The 20,144-nt window shown below is 38.9% G+C and overlaps 2 protein-coding genes across 5 annotated transcripts in view; both read left to right on the top strand.

Moving 5' to 3' along the window:
• The window catches only part of ncor1 (nuclear receptor corepressor 1), a 59,742-nt gene extending 55,728 nt beyond the window's left edge, over nt 1-4,014 (top strand). The window contains exons 43-47 of the mRNA XM_028596354.1: nt 465-610; nt 774-827; nt 922-1,125; nt 1,321-1,497; nt 1,639-4,014. Coding sequence (XP_028452155.1) covers nt 465-610; nt 774-827; nt 922-1,125; nt 1,321-1,497; nt 1,639-1,856 — 799 coding nt within the window. The 3' untranslated portion in view covers nt 1,857-4,014. The remainder of the gene's footprint in view (nt 1-464; nt 611-773; nt 828-921; nt 1,126-1,320; nt 1,498-1,638) is intronic.
• Nucleotides 4,015-5,464: 1,450 nt separating this feature from the next.
• On the top strand, nt 5,465-20,031 carry zswim7 (zinc finger, SWIM-type containing 7). Of its 4 annotated transcripts, XR_003694096.1 has the most exons (6): nt 5,465-5,625; nt 7,331-7,352; nt 8,700-8,802; nt 16,542-16,646; nt 17,543-17,668; nt 18,957-19,015. XR_003694096.1 is itself a non-coding variant. In XM_028595572.1 (5 exons), exons 1-5 carry the CDS (start codon nt 5,541-5,543, stop codon nt 19,065-19,067), a joined length of 426 nt encoding a protein of 141 aa, XP_028451373.1. In that variant the 5' UTR covers nt 5,465-5,540; the 3' UTR covers nt 19,068-20,031. The 4 variants fall into 4 exon arrangements, 3 of the variants coding, with proteins under 3 accessions (XP_028451373.1, XP_028451375.1, XP_028451374.1); XM_028595572.1 differs by lacking the exon at nt 17,543-17,668 and having other exon boundaries at nt 18,957-20,031; XM_028595574.1 differs by lacking the exon at nt 18,957-19,015 and having other exon boundaries at nt 17,543-18,362.
• The last annotated feature ends 113 nt before the right edge of the window (nt 20,032-20,144 follow it).

Here is a 20,144-nt window from a genome sequence, read left to right as displayed (position 1 = left end):
CCCCACAAGCCAGTACATCTCTTAATAGCTTAAAATGGATTAAGAACCAGTTTTTATATTTATATTAACATTGTTAGGAATATAGTAACTGACACAATTTAAAGGTTAGTTACAATAGAAGTTGATTACAATTAAATAAATAAAAATAATAACATATGTATTTAGATATAAATGTCTTGTCAGCTGTAATAATGTTGTAAATATTAAATAACCAATATTTCTACATTTGATCTACACATTGCTAAAGTTAGTTTTCTGTTGGTGCCCTGACATTTGATGTCTGACTGTATGAGTCTGTAAATCAGTCGTATGGATCTTGTATGGATGCCAGCAGGCAAGCAACCTTCCCCCCTGTCAGCAGTTGTTTGACATCCCAGTGGGGTTGAAAGTGCCTTGTACCAATAGCTTGTTGCCCCAGTTACCCCTATTTGCTATTTGACTTTTTACCCTTTGTCTGGATCAAGGACTGACTCGCGATCCCCGGGGAGTGTCAGCTATCTGCCTTCCTTCTTCACCAAGCTGGAGAACACCTCACCAATGGTGAAATCCAAGAAGCAGGAGATCTTTCGTAAGTTGAACTCCAACTCTGGTGCCGGTGATTCTGATGTTGGTAAGTGGGTCTTTACTTATCCTCTTCCCTCAAACTAACATGCATGCATCAAATGATGGAACAAGCTTTCTTAATGTGTGCATGACAGACATTTGTGAGTAATTAATTAACTCCTCATGTCAGAAATAAGTGTTTTTTTCAACTGCTAAAAATTGTCTTGCAGGAAACGCACAACCAGGCACAGAGATTTTCAACTTGCCTGCTGTTACAAGCTCCAGTAAGTAGCAGTGAATGACGCTCAGACACTTCACGGTGCAATCTAGTTGATGTTTCATTTCTCATTGTATGTTTTGTTGTGTTGTGGATTGTAGGCAGCATCAACACCAGGAATCACTCATTTAGTGACCCAGCCAGTAACCTGGGCCTGGAGGACATCATCCGTAAAGCCTTGATGGGCAACTTGGAGGAGAAACCAGAAGAGCACCAGGGAGGACTAGGGGCTCAGGGTGCCATCAACAACACACCCTGCACAGGCAGTGAAGCCCGCCAGGAGGCTAACCGGTCACCCAGTATGGGTAGGAACAAATTACATTTGCAAAATGACAGATTCTTCGGGCAAGATCTTATGTTTAACATGTTGCTGATTTACAATTTTTTTATATATATATATATATATATATATATATATATATATATATATATATATATATATACATACATACATACATACATACATACATACATACATACATACATACATACATATACAGGAAAGCAGAAGCAGGGCAAAGCCAACAGCCGGAAATCCAAGTCACCTAACCTGGGTCAGGCCTACGCTGGAGGGGAGCGTCCCTCCTCAGTGTCCTCCGTCCACTCTGAGGGAGATTATCACAGACAAGCCCAAGCCCAGCCCCAATGGAGCTGGGACGACCGACCCTCATCCACAGGTGAGCTGTCCAGCCTCTGCTGTCAGTGTCTACAAAATTAGTCTCCTGGTAAAATTGTAGAAAGAAATACCTGGAATCTTAAAAAAAAAAAAAAAAGAGAAAAAAAAAAGAAATCACTTTCTCTTCTCCTTCTCTGCCCAGGATCCATGCAGTTCCCTTACAACCCGCTGACCATGCGCATACTGAGCAGCACGCCACCCACCTCCATAGCTTCCCCCTCCATACAGAGTCAGCAACAGAAGCAGCTGCAGCAGCAGCAGCAGCAGCCGCCTCCAGCTGGAGCCCCGGTGGCCCAGCAGCGCGTCTGGCAGTCTCTGCTGTCAGAGCAATACGAGACCCTGTCTGACAGCGACGACTGAGCCCTGCTGGCTACAGCCCCCATAACCTTAATAGAGGCCTGCGCTAAGGCTTTTCTTTTCATCCCCCTTTCCCAGAACTATCTTCGCTTACTGGCGAGTGTGACAAGTAGATGGGGTGTTGTCCTTTTTCTTTTTGGTGCTATGGCACCCCCTGGCTATTAGCTAAGAGTACAAGCAGCAGCCTGACAGGCAGGGCTGTCCAGAACAAGACTGGCTTTGGTCTGGAAGCACTCACCCAGCCTGTTGGGGAAATAAGCAAGACTCGACTGAGGGGACGACATGAGCTATATTAAAGATGAAGAACTTAATATGTAAAAAGAAACAACATAAGAGACTATTTCTGAATTTTTTTGATTTCTGTAAAGATATACCTTGTCTTTAAGAGAATCATTGTATGTAAATAGAGTAACCTTTTGCAGTGTTTTTCTTAACTTGATTGTTTCTTATTTTAATGTCGCTTTTAAATTGATCCACTTTAAATGGGAAGAGTAGGGGTGTAATCTTTAGTATCACAGATGGTCTCTCCCAGTCCACCCCCGCCCCACGTGACCTGACACCCACTCTAATATTTTTACCATAGTGACGTTAAGAGAGACCGAACCTTTGGTTTGTACTTGACCATGAGTGGAGCACAGAGGTTCAGCCACCCTGCACCATCCACCAAGCACCACCAGAGCCTGAATATCGTGGACATTCGAGGATGAAACGGAACATTTAAACAGCAATGATATGTGATGCTTTTCTTCGCCACATAGTGGAGATGATGCATGCATTGTAACTATCAGATGGTAGGGGTAACATCTCACCCCGTTCAAGACAGAAAAATGTCTTCATAAGAAGTTGAGAACACTGGTGTTATAGCAGAACGGTGAAAAGTCTGATATAAGCTTAATTTTGCCAGAAAAAATATCCTATGACTACTCCTGGACCCCGTCTAAACAATGAAAGTGAGCCAATGTTTTTTTGCTTAGTTTTTTTCAATAGCTGACCATGGTGTGTCACATGTAGCTTCTCTCTCTGCAGTTTCCAACCTGTTAAGAATGATTTGCTCTGCAATGATGTCATGGTAAAAAATAGTATGTCAGGTTTTGCCATGCCTTGTGACTTGAGAAAGAAGGCAGCTTTAACTAATTTTCTCAGAGATATACGTTGGTGTTTGATGTTTGTATTTGTTTCTGTAGTCCCTCTTTTTTTTTTCTCTTCTTTTTTTTGATACTGTCCTGACAATAATCTGAACTCTGTAAATTGTCTTTCCATTACACAAAAAAGACAAAACTAACCAAACAAAGAATGGTCTGCACCATTGTTGCACTTTTTTGCTTTGTAGCTTTTGACAAAAAAAAAGCATACTACCTGCTGTGTAACTTATTCAACCTCCAGCAGAGGAGTATACTAAAATGTGCTTTAACGTTTTTCCACCACTCACAGAAATCTGGATGTTTTTTACTTCCTGTCCTTTCTTGTAGCTGGTACATGATTCTGTAGTGTGAGGCTTGCATCACAGTTACAGTTTTAAGTGTATGGTACCGTTAAATGTTTAGGAGTTTGCTGTCATGGTGAGTCAAAACCGTGACCACTTAAGCTCTACTATCATTGTGTCAATCAACAGGCATAAAGCTTTGAATATTAATTATTATAGGTCAACTTCATAAATGGCAGTAATGTTCCTTTGCAAGTATGTGAAAAATACAATATTTTTTTTTTTTTTTTTTTAGCTTTCACTTTGCTCAGTTAACACATCCATTCTGCAATGATAAACTTGATATTTCCTTTCCTCCCTTTATTTTGATTTTGAATAATTTGTCATAGCACATGTTCAGATTTTTATTTTATGTCATTTTCAACATCTTCGTTATTCATCCTGTTTAGATGGGATGTTATGTGTTTACAAAGGCAATGAAAAAAAAAAAAGTTTACAAACTTGAATCTTAATGAAATCCGACATGAAGCCGAAAAAGAATTGGAGCATCTTTTCAGCTCTCTATCAAACACGCAGTAGTAACTTTTTTTTTTGTCTTTTTGAAATTAAGACTTGAAAACCCGTGTATTCTATGATGTTGAAATGCAATGTTTGTATCGCACAATGTCTCTTAGTAGGCTATTACAAGAGTTCAGACCAATCAAATAAAGTGGATCAGTTCTCCACCACTGAAATGTGTAGGTTCTTAAGAGGTGTGCCTTCTATTTAATGGACTACTTTGATTTTCTTCTTGTAGATCTTCTTGTGGTCATAATTGTCATCGACTGAGGTGTACCAACATTCTTAAGGTTTATTTTCATTTGTGAATTGATGCAATATAAAATTATTGACAACCTTATGGTTTCAGCAATTGCAACTTGTGGTTTAACATTTAAAAAAAAAAAATCTCACACATTGGAGCCCCTTGTGGCACAGATAACTGGTTTATCTAAAATACAGGTTTTGCTGCATCCCCATTTCAGATTAACCTTTCAAGCCATACATTGAAACATGAGCCATGGAAAATCAGCTGTTGAGGCACATGGCTCTATGTGCTAAATGGAGATAGTGATTATTTTCTTAACTCATTCTGTTCATGATGGGTTAAAGAGGCTTTTTGTCTGAGACTGACTGTCAGTAGTGCAAGATAATGCACAACAGTAGACAGCAGATATCTTTTGCTTTCCATTTAGGTGAGCCAGTGCCAGGCCTCTGATATAGGCCTGTTTCACAGCAGACGTTTTGACATCATAGCATTAAAAGCAAACTTGTTATTAATAACATTCATTATGGTTTATGTTCCATGTAAGTGCTGCAGTAAGCCCTATCAGTGACCCAGCATGTTCAGTACCAAGATCCGGTATAGGCACAACTACCGGTAAGTGAAATGGAGCAATCGGTATAATCAATCATAGTCTGCTTTTGCTGCTATGACATGTCAAAAAGTCTTTTGTGAAATAAAATGGTGTTGTGCATGCTAGCTCGGCTAACTACAGTTCACCAATGCCCCTGTGAAAAGTTCCGGTGATTAGTCAATATCCGATATACAGCAAGAAATTATTGGTCTTGACAGGTTTTTTTTTTTTTTTTTTTTTTTTTTTTTAGCAAATGTCATAACCTCATAATGAAAAACGATTTGGAGAGTTACAAAACTGGTGCTTTATAGGGCAACACAAGTGAATCAAAATAGTATGACAAAGTAGGCATTAACATACATGTCAATGGCGCATTGATAGCTTTTCTGAAAATAGCATGAATATACATCTGTCTGGGGATTGCTTGTCTTTAACATACAAAGACTTTTTTTATTTAAAAATAATACATTTAAGAGATACATGTATTAAGCATAGGTATAAAGCAAGTTATATTAACAATGCTCTAGGTACATGTCAAACGTGTCTCAAGGTATATGCCACTGTTCTAGTGTCTCTGTGGTAGCAGGAATATTAAAATAATGACTACTCCACCTTATTAGTTTGCAAAGCTTAAAAAGTCAAGGGTCTCCCCGTAAATACCACGCTTGAGCAATGACTGCGCTTGAGTTATGTTCCTCTATATATTTATGATGTTCCTCATGTTCGTTTTTTTTATTTTGGAAGGAAATCTAACGGTCGAGCCGGAAGTCGTAATGTTTTGGTTGCACCTTATTGACAAGCTATGCTTATTGGCTACAGGAGTCGTTGACTTCCTGAAACAAAACGTTATGAAAATCTTATACTTAGTCCATGCTGAAAATGCGTTCATTTTTACCTGCAGTGGCCGAACAGCTTTTCCGAGATATTAAAAAAACATACGAGGAAACGTCCCAAAGTAAGACGAGGGTAGTAAATGGAGATATGTGTGACAGTTGACCCCTGAACAGTTTTAAAGGAAAAATAGCTGTAGCATTACTAGCTAGCTAACTAACATGAATGTAGCAGAATGTGATAAACGCGCTTGACTTTCTGTGCAAACTTAATGTTAACTTATCCTTTGTTAGGAATGAATAGCTTACTTTCCATTAACTAAAACGTAGCTGTCGTTACTACACTTTACAGTTACGTTAGTGCATCATTTGGTACATTTTGACCTAATGTTGTTCCAGCGTTATACAACGATGTAGTTCAATATTTGGGCTGTGGGAGGCGCTGTTGTGTAAACACATTTCTACCTCTTTTCTCTTCGCACTGGGCAGCACACCTATTGCTTCATGCACTGATAGGCTGAATAGACCTTTTTCACAACAGACATTTTGCAGGAAATGTACAGGCGTAATTAATAACATCAATAATGGCTATTCCATTTTGATGTTAACTTCCAGGGTCCTGGTATAGTTTTTTTTCACAGCAGATTTCCTTTTTTGTTTGTTGTTGCTTGTCATAGTTGGATAATCTCTGTGGTACTACTAATAAACAATAGTTCTGTTCATGTGTCCCAGTAAGGCATGTACCCGAAACAGAAGCAGATTGATGGAATTCGGCCATCATAGATTTTATTATTTACACCTATGCTGGGAAAAAGGCCTATTGTGCATACTGGCTCACTGGGACACTCAAATAGAACTTAGTTGGTAGTATTATACACAACATGTCCAAAATGATGAGACTGACATAATTCATATGTCACACACATTACAGTGGTTTACATTTATTACATATTACAGTTGTCCCTGCATAGTTTTTGTCTGACATTACATAAAATATGACAATGTTTTGTATATTGTCCATAAAGGATTATGCCTTCCTAAATCCCAATTTTGCTTAGTATGCCTCGATGGACTTTTATTACTATTAGGCAGCGGTTGTGGCTTTTCTGTACTTGACAATTTTTTAGACAACCAAACCAAAGAGCACAGAAGCTTTGGCTTCGAGAAGAGCTGGTTTAATTTGTATGAGTCACGTCTAGGGACTTCATATTGTTAAGTCCCTGCAGGTTTGAATAGTTGACACAGAGCCATCTTAGCAGTTGTCCTTTTTTTCCCTGTATTATCTGAAATTCACATTAGACTTGAATCACAACTGTTTGGCCATCAGCTTTCTTCATTGTCCACCAGACTGTTGCTGTACCACGAGGAATGGATAGAAACATTGTCAAATCCTCTACCAAAAAGTAGCATTACCACAATGTAGAGATATATAAAACCTTAATAGTACCTGAAAAGTAATTAGTAATTGCACACATCCGATACATCTGAAGTAGAATGGAGTGAAACGTGCAGTGCCTTCTATTGAAATGCAATGTAGAGTATAACACTGCGGACAAGGCCAAGCACTCATCTCTGGGCATAGTTCTCCGGTGGCTGATAAAAAATGTTTAAGAACCAAAGTCAAGACGAACAAGTATGCACAAGAAGTGAAGATTCTATGTGTGTATGTAAATAAAGTATCTACATCAACACAAAGCAGAGTGGTTGCTGCTCTGTGTTACATTTTGGATTTATGTCATCTAAACAGATTCCAGATACATTCCATCACTCTTTAATCTGTGGAATTGATTTTTTTGTAAAAACATGAACATGTTTTTCTCTTTTTTTCAGTTCCTGATGACCTGCTTATTGCGTAAGTATCAGTAAGACCCTAAACCTGAACAAGCGGCGTTGTTCCGCGCCGTCTTTCTCCTGTGCCGTCTTTCTCCTTTGCCCCATTCACGTAGTGTCACTTTTTCAGGAGGTTAAAGGTTAAACTCTGCAATTTATCTGCTGTATATTTTGTATTTTGAATTGTTACCCAGCCACCAGGAATTGAAGTCTTTTACGTTAAAAAAATCCTCCTAGTTTGGCTATCCTAAAAGGTCTGCACAAGGCTGAATCTGAGTGGGTGTAAAGTGTAGAAACCACACTGAGGTGGATGAGGGAGGCATCTGGATTTGCCAAAGTGATGTAGCACTGACACACAGTGGCATGATACTGCTTTGTGTTTTTACGGCGTTGTGGTTTGAGTTATTGTAGTTCAACACAACCACATCCTGTTTATGTATTTTCCTATACTCTGTGGTCATTCACACATCATTTAATATTTATTTCCTGGTATCTCTCATCTCTGACTCATAGGGAAATCTGTTTTAAAAACTAGCAAATTGGGTTATTAAAGTTTACATTAGAAGAGTTTTTCTGATGTAATGCATTACAGGGTCAGTGTTTATTGCATTGAACATCAATATGATAATTGTACATGGTGTTTTGCATCCTATTGTCATTTCATGATATATATAGTCAAATAATATTCTTAGTATATGTTTAGATTTTAAACCAGTCATAGTGTGGTCTACACTGAGTTTAAGTGAAGGTTAAAATACGTTAACACTGGTACAAATTAGCTATATCTTGGATTATTACACCTATTTTTGTTTGGTAGGGTATTTTCCAGTGGATGCATGATGTTCACATTGATTCACAGATATTTCAAGCACAGCTACAAACTAAAATAAATAATATTTGCCATCAGAAACATGAACTTAAAACGTAAGGTTTTTGTAGTAGCCCCCTAAAATGAAAGAGGAAGAGCTTGGTTCGCGATTGTGTGAAGATTCAACAGTCATACAGGAAGGAAGTTACTGTAAAAGAGGACATATGCCGGTTCCTATATCAATACTAGCCCCAAAAGTCCACAGCTCACGGAGGACTGATAAAACATATTTGTTTATTGAGAAGCTCCACCACAGGCACACACACACACACACACACACACACACACACACACACACACACACACACACACACACACACACACACACACACACACACACACACACATAATATCTGCATAACTTATTGTTTTGCACAAAGCACATTTTCAAGTCTTATGCCATGTACATTTTTTTAACTTGAGCACAAAAGTACAAAACATGTTCTGGATGTGTGTACTTCTCTTACCCTCCTCTTACGTTTTCTTCCTCGTGTCTTTCAGGTTGAAGTTTGTCTTTGGCCCTTGTGCGCTGCAGGCTTTGGACCTTGTTGACCAGCATTCAGTCACCTGTCTGTTATCTCCCAGCGGACGCAAAGCATTCCAGGTTTGTCATACTTCTGTCAACTCTAAGCCTTTACAAACAGTAGCCCTACTTGTACAGTTTATATACTACAAATTAATAGTTTGCATTCTAACATTAAATCATTACCACAATATCTACATTCTCCCACAGCAAAACCAACTTGTGAAAGCTACATAATTAGGGTCCTGGCAAACCTGGAAACCAGGCGAATCTATAAGCTTATGTTTTCATTTACTCAGGTCATTTTCTTCTAGTTCTCTTGAAAAATTACAATCAATGTCAATGTAAAGAATCAGATGCCTTTACTTAAGACCCAAACATGGTGTTCCCTCAAGGGACTCTCATAGTGCCTTATATATTATCAGGTAAACAATAGAACAGCAGTTGCTGACCTCATAACCTCATGAATGTTGATTCAATCATTCGTTCATTATGTGTTCTCCTGTGTCCAGTACCTTCCTTTCTTCTTTCCCCAGTATGGCTCTTTAATGTTGACTTTCAGTTAACTGTCAGCTGACTCTCATTTGATTTCCTCTCAACTTACACAGAAAATCACCAAAATTAATAGAGTGTTTGTAGCTTGTGGTTTTTCATTCACGGTGTTTTCAAAGAAAGCAAAAAGAAATCACCTCAGTCGGTTGTTAGATTGTTGTTAATTTAATGAATCCTTTTCATCCCTTGGCACATCCATTAGTCAACTCCCAGCAATGGCTCACACAAAAGCACACTACACTATTGTGTGCTAATTGAATGCCAACCTAAACTCGATGTGTGACATTTTATAACTGTATAATAGAGGCACTGAGAGGAGATACTCAAAAGAACGCGCTAAAATCACAATAACATGTGTTACCTAACTTGCTCAACTTTTCTGTTTGATATTTTGTTAATAATTCTGTTTTTTAATTATTAATGTTATATTACTAAATTACTTAAGAAATAGGAACTATTACATAATAGAGTGGGCACCATGATTGAGTTCTTAAACCATAAATCATATTTAAAAAATCCCTGTACAAATACAGAATATTACCAAATTGAAGAAATGCTATTACTCCATACTCTAAGAACTGACCTGAGTCATTTTGTCCTCTAAGTTAAAAGTAAATCTCAGTAGGATGCAGAATGACTTGTGATTGGAGAAACAAGGCAGCCCACTGAGGTTGTGGTCATTGTGACCACACATTTCCTGTAAACTCCTTCAGGCCCCTGCAAAAGCTGTTTTATGAAAGGAACCATAAAGTACAATGCAGCTAAATAAAGACATGGATTCTGTTCTGCTGGGACACTTTCAACTCAATAGTTGGTGCTTTAAGCTGTCTGACATTATATGGTCAAGCAGTATTACAAAATATGTTTAGCACTTTGGAATGTTTAGATTTTGAATATTGAGGTCTGTGAATCCAAAAATATCTTATTTGTACTAACTCAGTCTGTCATAGAGCGCAAATGAAAAACAAATCTGCAATTATTACATCTCATACATGAGGATTTGCTTCTTGTCTTTGTCATATGTGATGATAAATGATATATGTTTTGGGGTTTGCAGTTTAATGTCACTTAGAAGTTGTGATGGGCTTTCTTCTCTACTTTAAAAAAATATCTCATAGACTTAACGAATAATCAATCAATTGTGAAACTAATTGGCTGATGAATCAATAATGCTAATTGTTAGTTGCAGCCTTAGTCTGTCCAGACCGATGCGGACAATGCTATTTAATTCTTGCAGTGTTAAATGAATGGTATTATTTTGTAAGTTCACAACATCTTGCCGACTCTGTTTAGTGGAGGTGACATGTCTCTTGCTTGGACTGTTTGTCTGAACTTGTCGGAAGGTCTCATTGCTCTGCTTTATACTTCACTGTTTACTTGCTGCTCTGAAACACTTCAGTTTCCACATCACTCACACATACAGATGCAGGCTACCACTCACACACAGCTGCAGATTAATGGCAAATAAAACAATCAAAAGTTGTGGTAAAATGTTTATTCGCTTAGAAGACTTAAATGTGAAGAATGATGCCACTCTCACACCATGAAACGGAGAATCATCTAGCCTGGCGCTATGGAGTTAGAATCATGCCAAAACCTCACACACACACAAAACGTGTTTTACTCACACCCAACGATTCACAAACAAACTCAGTGTGGTTTGCAAATACAAAACATCATTCACAAACTAATGCATTTTGTTCTGCAAATAAGAAACCTACCTATCAAACAAATACAGTATGTTTTACACATACAAAAACGTATTTCTTCAATGACAAAAAATATCCTGCAAGTACAAACTAAAATCTTTCAAGTACAAAAAAAAATCCTTCAAGTACAAAAAAAAATCCCTCAAGTACAAAAGAAATTCTACAAGTACGGAAAAAAACATCCTTCAAGTACAAAAAAAAATCCTACAAGTACAAAACAAATTCTACAAGTACGGAAAAAAAAATCCTTCAATTACAAAAAAATCCTTCAAGTACAAAACAAATCCTTCAAGTACAAAACAAATTCTACAAGTACAAAACTGTCACGTGACTTTTGGCACTAACTTTCCGCCTTGCTGATCCACACACAAATGCCCTCAGATCCACACACAAATGCAGGTACATTTTCTAACAAATGTCCTGTAATTCGCACTCCACAACAGCAGGTGGCGCTGTTAAGTAAAGTTAAGCTTACCAGGACCATAGATATATACACGCAGATTTTTTTAAACGTTATTATCGTGCATAACTTACTGGAACAAAACTGAGCAACGTGTTGTTGCTGATGACAAAACCACTGATTATATATATGTATATTGAATCGATGCTGGCGTTAAAGACCCACTGATCGTTGTCTGATTCTCTGAATTGAATGCCGGCATTGCATTGTGGGAAATCGGCTTTGCATGCGCCCAACTCTGATCATATCGTGTTCTGTCTTACAGCCTACTGTAATATTTCACCAGTAATAAGACCAAAATAATATTATTAAAGTAAAGAAATGCATACTATGATAATATCTACATATATGTTGCTAGATGTAGTATTAAAATATCAAAACAACAAAGCAGCTTCCCTGGCCGAAATAGACCGAAATAATAACATTAAAAGAAATACAATTAAACCATGATAAGATCTGGTGAATACATGTTGATTAAAACAGCGGTTATTGAGCTAAAAATACCAATAACAGCAAAGCTGTATACAGCTTCTCTGTACAGAAATAAACGTGCTGTGATCAGGGAATCTGTGCGTACACCACGGATGATGATGCCATTGACTTACATTGAAAAGGAGGTGTAAAGGGCTGTGGGTGGCTGGCGTGAGACCAGTGGAGGTGTCGGTAAGAACAGTTCTTGTCCAATCACTTTCAATTCCACAATTCTTTTATTCCAAGCATTATCAAGAAGACAGGTTACAGGTTTGTATGGTTACGTGTTTCGGTGTGTGGTTTATAGAGCAATAACGCACACAAGGCAGGAAACACAGCATGTCCAGCATCAAAGATCCTCCATGTGGTTTTGAACAAACATACATGCGTCACATCCGTGGGCCCGTCACAGAATTTTCGGCGAATCTGTGAAACTACCACAGTTTTTCATTTCACAGAATTCTGTGAGATCGGCAGCCTATAGGTTACTACGAAGCAAGACCAACATGCTGGATTTTCTTCAGTGGGGCTCATTTAAGAATAGAGCCCCACTGCAATTAGTCGCCCACTTGTCAAGACTCTATGCATTTCCTGTGGGACAAAGAGAGGATGAGAGAGCAGATTTCTCTTATCAGATCATAAAAAGTAATCTTAACAAAGCAGAAATAAGTTTTTTCAAATGGTTTCCACAAAATCATCAGACCCATGTTTGAAATGGAACTCTATTCTTAGAAAACAGTTAGTGTTGAGTTTACTGGCAGTACCGTGACTTGCGTGCTAAGTTCTTCGCACTGTGTCACAGAAGTGCTGAAGTAGTTGATAAATTAACAAAATCCTGCCATTTTTTTGTAATTTCCTGTTAATATGCTGTTTCCGTGGGACACAATCGAGTTTCTCATGTTGTCAAGGTTATTTGGTCTCCTCTTTCCTCCAAAGGAATGAATAACTCATGAGAGACTGGCATTTCCATGCTGGGATTTTTTTTAACCTTATCTCATTCTTAACGTTCAGTGACCTTTTTTAAAGGCGATGGTGTACCGCAGCCTGTTGGGAAACAGAAGTAATGAGTTGTGTATTCTCAACAGTATGACCACAAACACTCGGTGGATAGAGGTTTTCTTCTTTTACGCAACAAGATATTGAGGTTGCTGTTGAGGACAGTGGTGTTGAAATAATGAGTTGTTTAAGTAGTTGATTGGCATTATTTGACTATTTTCATAGTTGATGAATTATTAATTCTGGCAAAAATGCCAGACACATTTTGCATAATAGTAAATTGCATATCTCTGGGTTTGAAACTGTTGGTTGAACAAAACAAACACTTGGAAGACTGACAGACAGCACAGTTGCAAGATAGTAAATATCAGCTAGGAATATGACTTTTTCTGTGCCTCAGATCATTTGACATCAATTTAAAAATCATCTCTCCCCACATGAGCAGGCTTTCTCTAGAGATGGCCCAATACCATTTTTTGCTTCCCGATACCGATACCTGAACTTCCGTATTGGCCGATACCGAGTACCAATCCGATACCAGTGTGTCATATATTTTATTATGTTTTAACAAAAGGAGGGTAACCAATGCCTCATGCAGCATAAACAAAAATGCTAGCTAAGTTTGTGAAAAAAGGAAGATTACAAATAGCAGATAAAGACAAAACATAATATCATAAAATGGTCTGACCATGGAATATCATTAGCCACCACTGCCAGACAACTCTTTTATTCTTTTCTCTTGTTCTTCTTCTTTTAAACCACTCCCCCATCTACACACAGGAACCCTACACAATATACTGTGCTGCACCTTTACTGATACACACACCCCATACTAACATTTGCTTCTTCTTTTTTGTTGCCCTGTCGTGTTAAAAAATGTACCATCACTGTTCAGATATCCTGTTTTTCTGTGGCCAACAGAGCACAAAAGGCTTCATAAGGTTGATAAAGAGGATGTTGTGATAATGCGAGCGCCTGGTTGTAAGGAAAGGCAGCTAAAAGACCCCCTAAATTTATTTTATCTTTGGCATTAGTTTGCGAAACCATTCTCCTGGCGGGAATGTTTATGTGGCATGGAAGAAGGCCTTTTAGCACTTGAAGTAGTTAATTAGCGCACACATGAGAGACGGGCAGTTCTTGAAGCACTTTGATACTGTATTAGTTAGCCAAAGAGATGTGTATCTCAATGATTTCATAGAGCTTTCCATTTCCCAGAATCCTTGTTTGTGGTGCGGAACCAGTGGACAGAGGGCCGCCCTGGCCCTGCGGCTCATGGCGGCTGACCGAGAAGTATTCCCCGTGAGAGCCAGCATTTCAGGAAGAGACAGAGCTTTGCCGAGGCTTTAACTCTCACTGTTCCTTCTGTTGTTGCAACTGAATGGCAGATATTGATGTATAGTATCATTCTGAGAAAACCTGCATCCCTGCCAGGTAGTGGAAGTTTGTTGTGTGTGTTGATGATGTTAGCTGCCAGCTTTGCAGTGTGAGCTGCAGCAGATCCGTGATGACAGCATGCTACAAAAGGGGCCCAAGTGTGAGCTGGTTTTCAATAAACTTGGCTCTTAAGAAACTGTTGAGGTCCTTGGCCTGGTCTCCACAGTTGCATTGTTTCTATCCTGATCCTGCTGGTGCTGATGGTGCTTTATCCATCTTTACTAAGGGGCTTTAAGTCCATGTAATTGTCTCTCTTGTGCCTTATTTATAATGAAGTGTCACGTTAAAGAAATGGGAGTTTTTTGCTTTTGTAGGTCACAGGGAAAGGTAATTTATCAAAGCTCTGGAGAATAATGGAACCTGCTCTGCTACGTTGGAAGGCATTAGTTATTTTGAAGTGTCAAGCTAATCCACCAACTTAATGTCCTCATGTGTCATGTGCATGTGGATGAGACTTAAATCACTGTCTATAGCTGGCAGTAAGCATCAGCATCTGGAGGTCCTGTCAGCCGAGGCCATTATACACCACATACAGGTTGTTTAAAAATGCATCGTTTCTATCTCGTCTCCTCCAAATAACTAATGGGAAATGATGATGTTGATGGTGGAAGCAACCTCACCTTCAACCCAACCACTGTCCTACAACTTCTATGAAACATTTAAAAGGCGAGTCCACCCAAAAACAGAACTCAAGTTGCGATATTCAAGCAATTTTGGACTGTAAAAAGAAGGAAGCTGGAAATCACAGCATGAAGACTTGAAATGATGATGTCTCTAGGTGACATTAGCTGGTGTAGTGACACTGAAACAGTGACTGACTCTGTGGGCTTTGAGACACTCCATTCAAATCAGTTTATTTGAAGGGATGGCAGTAGCAGAGTGGCAATCGGGAGAGTCAGGACTTTTCCTGGTGGGCCGGTAGAGATAATAGTTATACATTGCAAGTTCTTAGCAACATCATCCGGCGGCCTGGTGTGCGGCCGCTGCCCGCAGGTCAAACTGTGCAGCCTCTGCTCAACCCGTACGGAGCAGCCTCTTATTTCAATACAAACAGAAAGCACTAACGAAATGCAGGTCACAACCATGTCTAGGATTTTCAGGGGGATCAGTGAGCGGACCCTCCCCAAATGGCATAGCCCAGGTTGGCCTATGACGTAAAGCCATTGAACACCTATTTTTTTCCTTGTCACGTTTGGAAGTCTATTGGTAACATTAACAGACAGTGTGTGAGTCTAATGATGGAAAGCCAAGAAAGAAAAGGGAAAGGTGGCGCTAAGAAGGTCAGACTCAAAAGGAAAAAAAGGGATTGTGTTGCTGTGCTGTGTGTTGTTCATTCATTCACCGGACATATCACTTGATTTAGTCAATTTGACAATCAACGTTTAAAGGGGTGATAGAATGAAAAACCGATTTCATAGTTATGTCTTAGTCATAGTTGAAAAACGACAGTTTGGAGGGTAAATAAGACATACATAGAACCTCAAAATCCCATTGACATCTCTTTACTCTGCAAATCTCACAATTTGAAACTGCTTCTGAAAACGAGCGAATCTCAACAAACCTAAAAGTTGTTGTCAACTTCTCAACTCCTCCTCATTTGGCTCTAGTCTTTGTCACGCCCCAACATTTAAATAGGCTACACAACTGACCTGAGGTCAGCTAGTCTTCTGAATCTAGGTCACGCAGATTTTTGAAATTGTATACATTGTTCATCTGCTATTTTACCACTAAATTCAATTCAAATTCACAGTGTAGTTAATGGCCCACAGAAAATCACTTGGGCCATTTTCAGCCCAACCTATGTTACATACCCTATTAGGAGACCTTAAGCAACAGTGTGAAATACCCTATATAATCATTCTATCACCCCTTTAAGGTTGAGAGGGATGGAGGGGAAAAAAGAGATTTAATCAGAATCATCTTCATGTCACTTCTCTGATCTCAGCCAGTCATCTCTGGACTAGTTGAGTGACATTTGGGATCCAGGAAGGAGCTTGTTTTTCTTCATGCCTTTACTCTGTCCACTGCTTCTCAGCGAGCTGAACTACAAACAACGGGCAGCCAGTACAAACAGCGTTGTTTGGTGAACCTCCTTCCTCATTAAGAGACAACTCACTCTGTGTATGATATTTCAAATGAGGTCAATGCACTGAGGCATTGACCCATATTTACATGTACTTTGCATGAATCTGTTGCAGGTAATGGGAGGCTCGGGGCGTTTGTACACATGCTTTGTGTCCTGTCACTACTGCCCGTGCCCGGCCTTCGCCTACACCGTGCTCCGCAGAAATGAGGGCCCACTGGTGAGTCTCAAACTAACTGTTACACACAGGTTGGGCTATATATCAAACCTCAATACTGACACTGAGTGCTTATACCGATTTTTATTTAAAAAACTCCACTGCCACTTTTAGAAAGTAGTTTTGTTTCAGTTGATAAATGAAAGAAAGAGTTTATCATGTTTATCTTCCAAAAAGTCGAGGTTCTTCAAAACAAAAATGCTATTTCCGGCATTTAAAATATCTTATAATTAATCTTCTACATATTTTATGTAAAAAGAAAAGTAGAAATGCTATGTAAATTGCTGGCTTTTATAATTATGAATCCTACTTAAAATCATAATCATTTCTGTTGATACTTTATGATAGATAACAGTGTGCATCTCTACTAAAAAAAAAAGAGCACTTTCCTTTACTGCCATAACTAATATTTAATATTCATGTTCATCATCAATATTTTTAGGATAATATTGACTAAAAAATACAGAAAAACATGCAGAGGAGTTGTAATTTGCAAGTACAATCTCCGCCTTTCAGACAATAGGGTAGTCTGTATGTAGCAGGAACCTGAAATAACCTGCAAATATAGGATTTTGGATCCTCTGTGGAAATTAGATCCCTGTTAGTATTCAAATTATATCCGACCCTACACATAAGAAGACAAAACTCAGAAACACATACAATATATATGGTAGACAGTGTATACAGCAGAATATTTACACACCGAAAACGTTTTTACAGCCATTGTGTCTTGTCAGTGAGGCGTGTATCCTGGAGAAAACCGCCGCCCAGTCAAAAGTGAGACACAGTACATGTTGAAATGTGTGTAACAGATGTATCGTGGTCAGGTCATGTTCTTGTCTGGTCACTGAGGGGTGTCGCCACTCTAACTGGCTGTTTTTGCTCTAAATATTTGCAAGCAAACGGCCTCCTCCTCCAAGGATCGGGAAAACTTGGTTCTCTGGAGGATGCTGCTAAAATCAGTATGAGAAACAGAGAGCTGCAACATACCATGGAGACTCCCCATGACCGCAGCAGCGCTACTGGTATCATTCCCCATGAAAACACTCTGAAGACAGACAATAAAAACTATTTACGGCCTCATCAAACTCTCCTGCAACTTTTATAGCTAGCTAGATGAAGCTGGAGTCGGTTTTGTGTCTTTGCATGTGTGGAAGCTAATAGATGGTGCAAAAATAAGACTTCTGCTTTATCAGATTTTAATAACATACTGTAACTCTCCAGTCCCAAAGTCAAAACCATACAAAACTCAAGAGACTGTGAGTTTGACCATGCAGTTTTCAGTCCTTGCCCTGCTGGAGCCCCTCTGCTCATTTAGGGGCTCTGTAGATTCCAACATGACTGGAAAAGGCCAAACAAGTTTATACTGCTCTGAAAAATAGGTCAGAGGACAGATAAAGGAGCTCTTCCACTAACAGAACACAGACATGTGAAGCTAGTAAACAAATTTGATGTACCTTTTCACCAAACTTTGGCTCATTGTTTATGTAAAACATGAATCCACAGGTGTGTCAGTATGGAGGCAATCTCATTGAATAGGCTCAGGGGAAAAACAAGTCAGTTATTAACATGTTGGTAATAATGAATGTGTTCAGTGACACATGCACACAACACACAACTGCAGGGCTTTTTGTCATTGAACACACATTTAGCTTCATGAGTCACATCTTACTCATTACACAAATACTCCATTCGGTAAATAATACACACTCATTTCAATTCAATTCAATTCAATTTTATTTATAGTATCAAATCATAACAAGAGTTATCTCGAGACACTTTACAGATAGAGTAGGTCTAGACCACACTCTATAATTTACAAAGCCCCAACAATTCCAGCAATTACAGTAATTCCCTCAAGAGCAAGCAGTGCGAGGAAAAACTCCCTCTTGGGAAGAAACCTCGGACAGACCCAGGCTCTTGGTAGGCGGTGTCTGACGGGCCAGTTGGGGATTTGATGAACAGTGGCGATAATAGTCAAATTAATAATAGAACAGTGACTTCAAATGATAGTACACTCATAACCCTCTTAATCTCTGCTTTTTATTAACAATAATGTTTATAGCTCTGGCATTTGCTTTTTGACTTTTATTCTTGGATTAAAGTTCACTCAGTGGGAAATTCCCAGCAGGTCAGGGCCAAGCAGCTCCTTTCTTGTTTATTGTTCTTGTTTCTATTTATTATTATTTTTTTACATGAGATCTTTGAATTTAAAATGATTGAAGCGTCATTAGGGTTTTTATATCTGTGTCATTAATCACATCGGTGCCCATGTTCACTAGAGGAATGAGGTTCTGCGCTCTTTTCTCCCAGTGCAAACACATCCTGGCCGTCTACCTGTGTCAGGCCATGGGTGGGGCTCAGCAGGAGAGCGTGTCGGATCAGCAGATGTCCTTGCTGCTTAGCGGGACGGAAGCCCTGTGACACCCACCAGGCGTGTTCAGTACAGCAGGTGGAGCAGCACACCCGCACGGATCCTCTTGGATGAGAGCCGATGTTTTGAAGAGACACTTTGGGTAACTGCAGAGACGATTGGAGCATAAGAACACTACCATGGTCATTTGTCTCTTTGAAAGACTACAGATGTTGCTTTATTTATTCTTATGTTTTTTATGTTTCCAGGGAAACAACATCTTTTCGTTAGTATGTGCGGCTTTATTTTTAGGTTATATTTATCTGAAGCGTCTGAATGCTGAAGGGACTTCAGAAACATTTTAAAAGCGTGTTTCCAATGTGTCATTTGTAAATATAAATTGTCATATGATATAAAGTATATACAATTTTAGAAATAAAGACTGATCCGTAACAATATAAACATTGCCTTTATTAACAAAATAATTCACCATACATACAGATTGCATCATGTTGAATAGCAGTATCAGTTTCGCTGTTGTAGTTTTGTTGAATGGAAGAAAGAATGGCCTCTGGAAAGGTTGAACATCAGCTTGACCACAGTGGATTTTTCTCCTGATTAGTAACAACACTAAAGCACACAAACAGATAGGTACTTCGGAATGAAAGGCAGGAATGTTGAACTAGATCAACTTGTTATTATCCGTCTTACCTTTAAAATCGCAAAAGAAGGCAATAATTTGACATCAATCGATAGCTTGTAGAAAGCCGGACACCTACAGTACTTATTTTTACATCAGTCCACAAAGACAATAATATAACATTACAGTGCAGTTACAGTATAGATGTCTCCATTGGAATGTACTAAAACTTTGGCACACTCCTGTATTTAGCCCTTGAAGTTAGTCAGAGGTGGTACACTGGACACAATGGCAAATGAGGGGCATAGTGATTAGTGAAGCAGTGGAGGCAAGTGCTCAACTTAAGAACACTTGTTAAACACCAACACAACATGTTTTAACACTGAGTTTTTTTGTGATTGTTGCAGGCAAAAATCCTTGATTATGCGGCACGTTTTCTTAAAAAATGTGATGCAATATGCGGGATATTTATGCAATTTTATGTGATGAAATTGCGGGAACTTGCAAA

Source organism: Perca flavescens, chromosome 13, assembly GCF_004354835.1.
Source record: "Perca flavescens isolate YP-PL-M2 chromosome 13, PFLA_1.0, whole genome shotgun sequence".
Taxonomy (NCBI): domain Eukaryota; kingdom Metazoa; phylum Chordata; class Actinopteri; order Perciformes; family Percidae; genus Perca; species Perca flavescens.
This window is presented reverse-complemented; position numbering and strand designations above follow the sequence as displayed.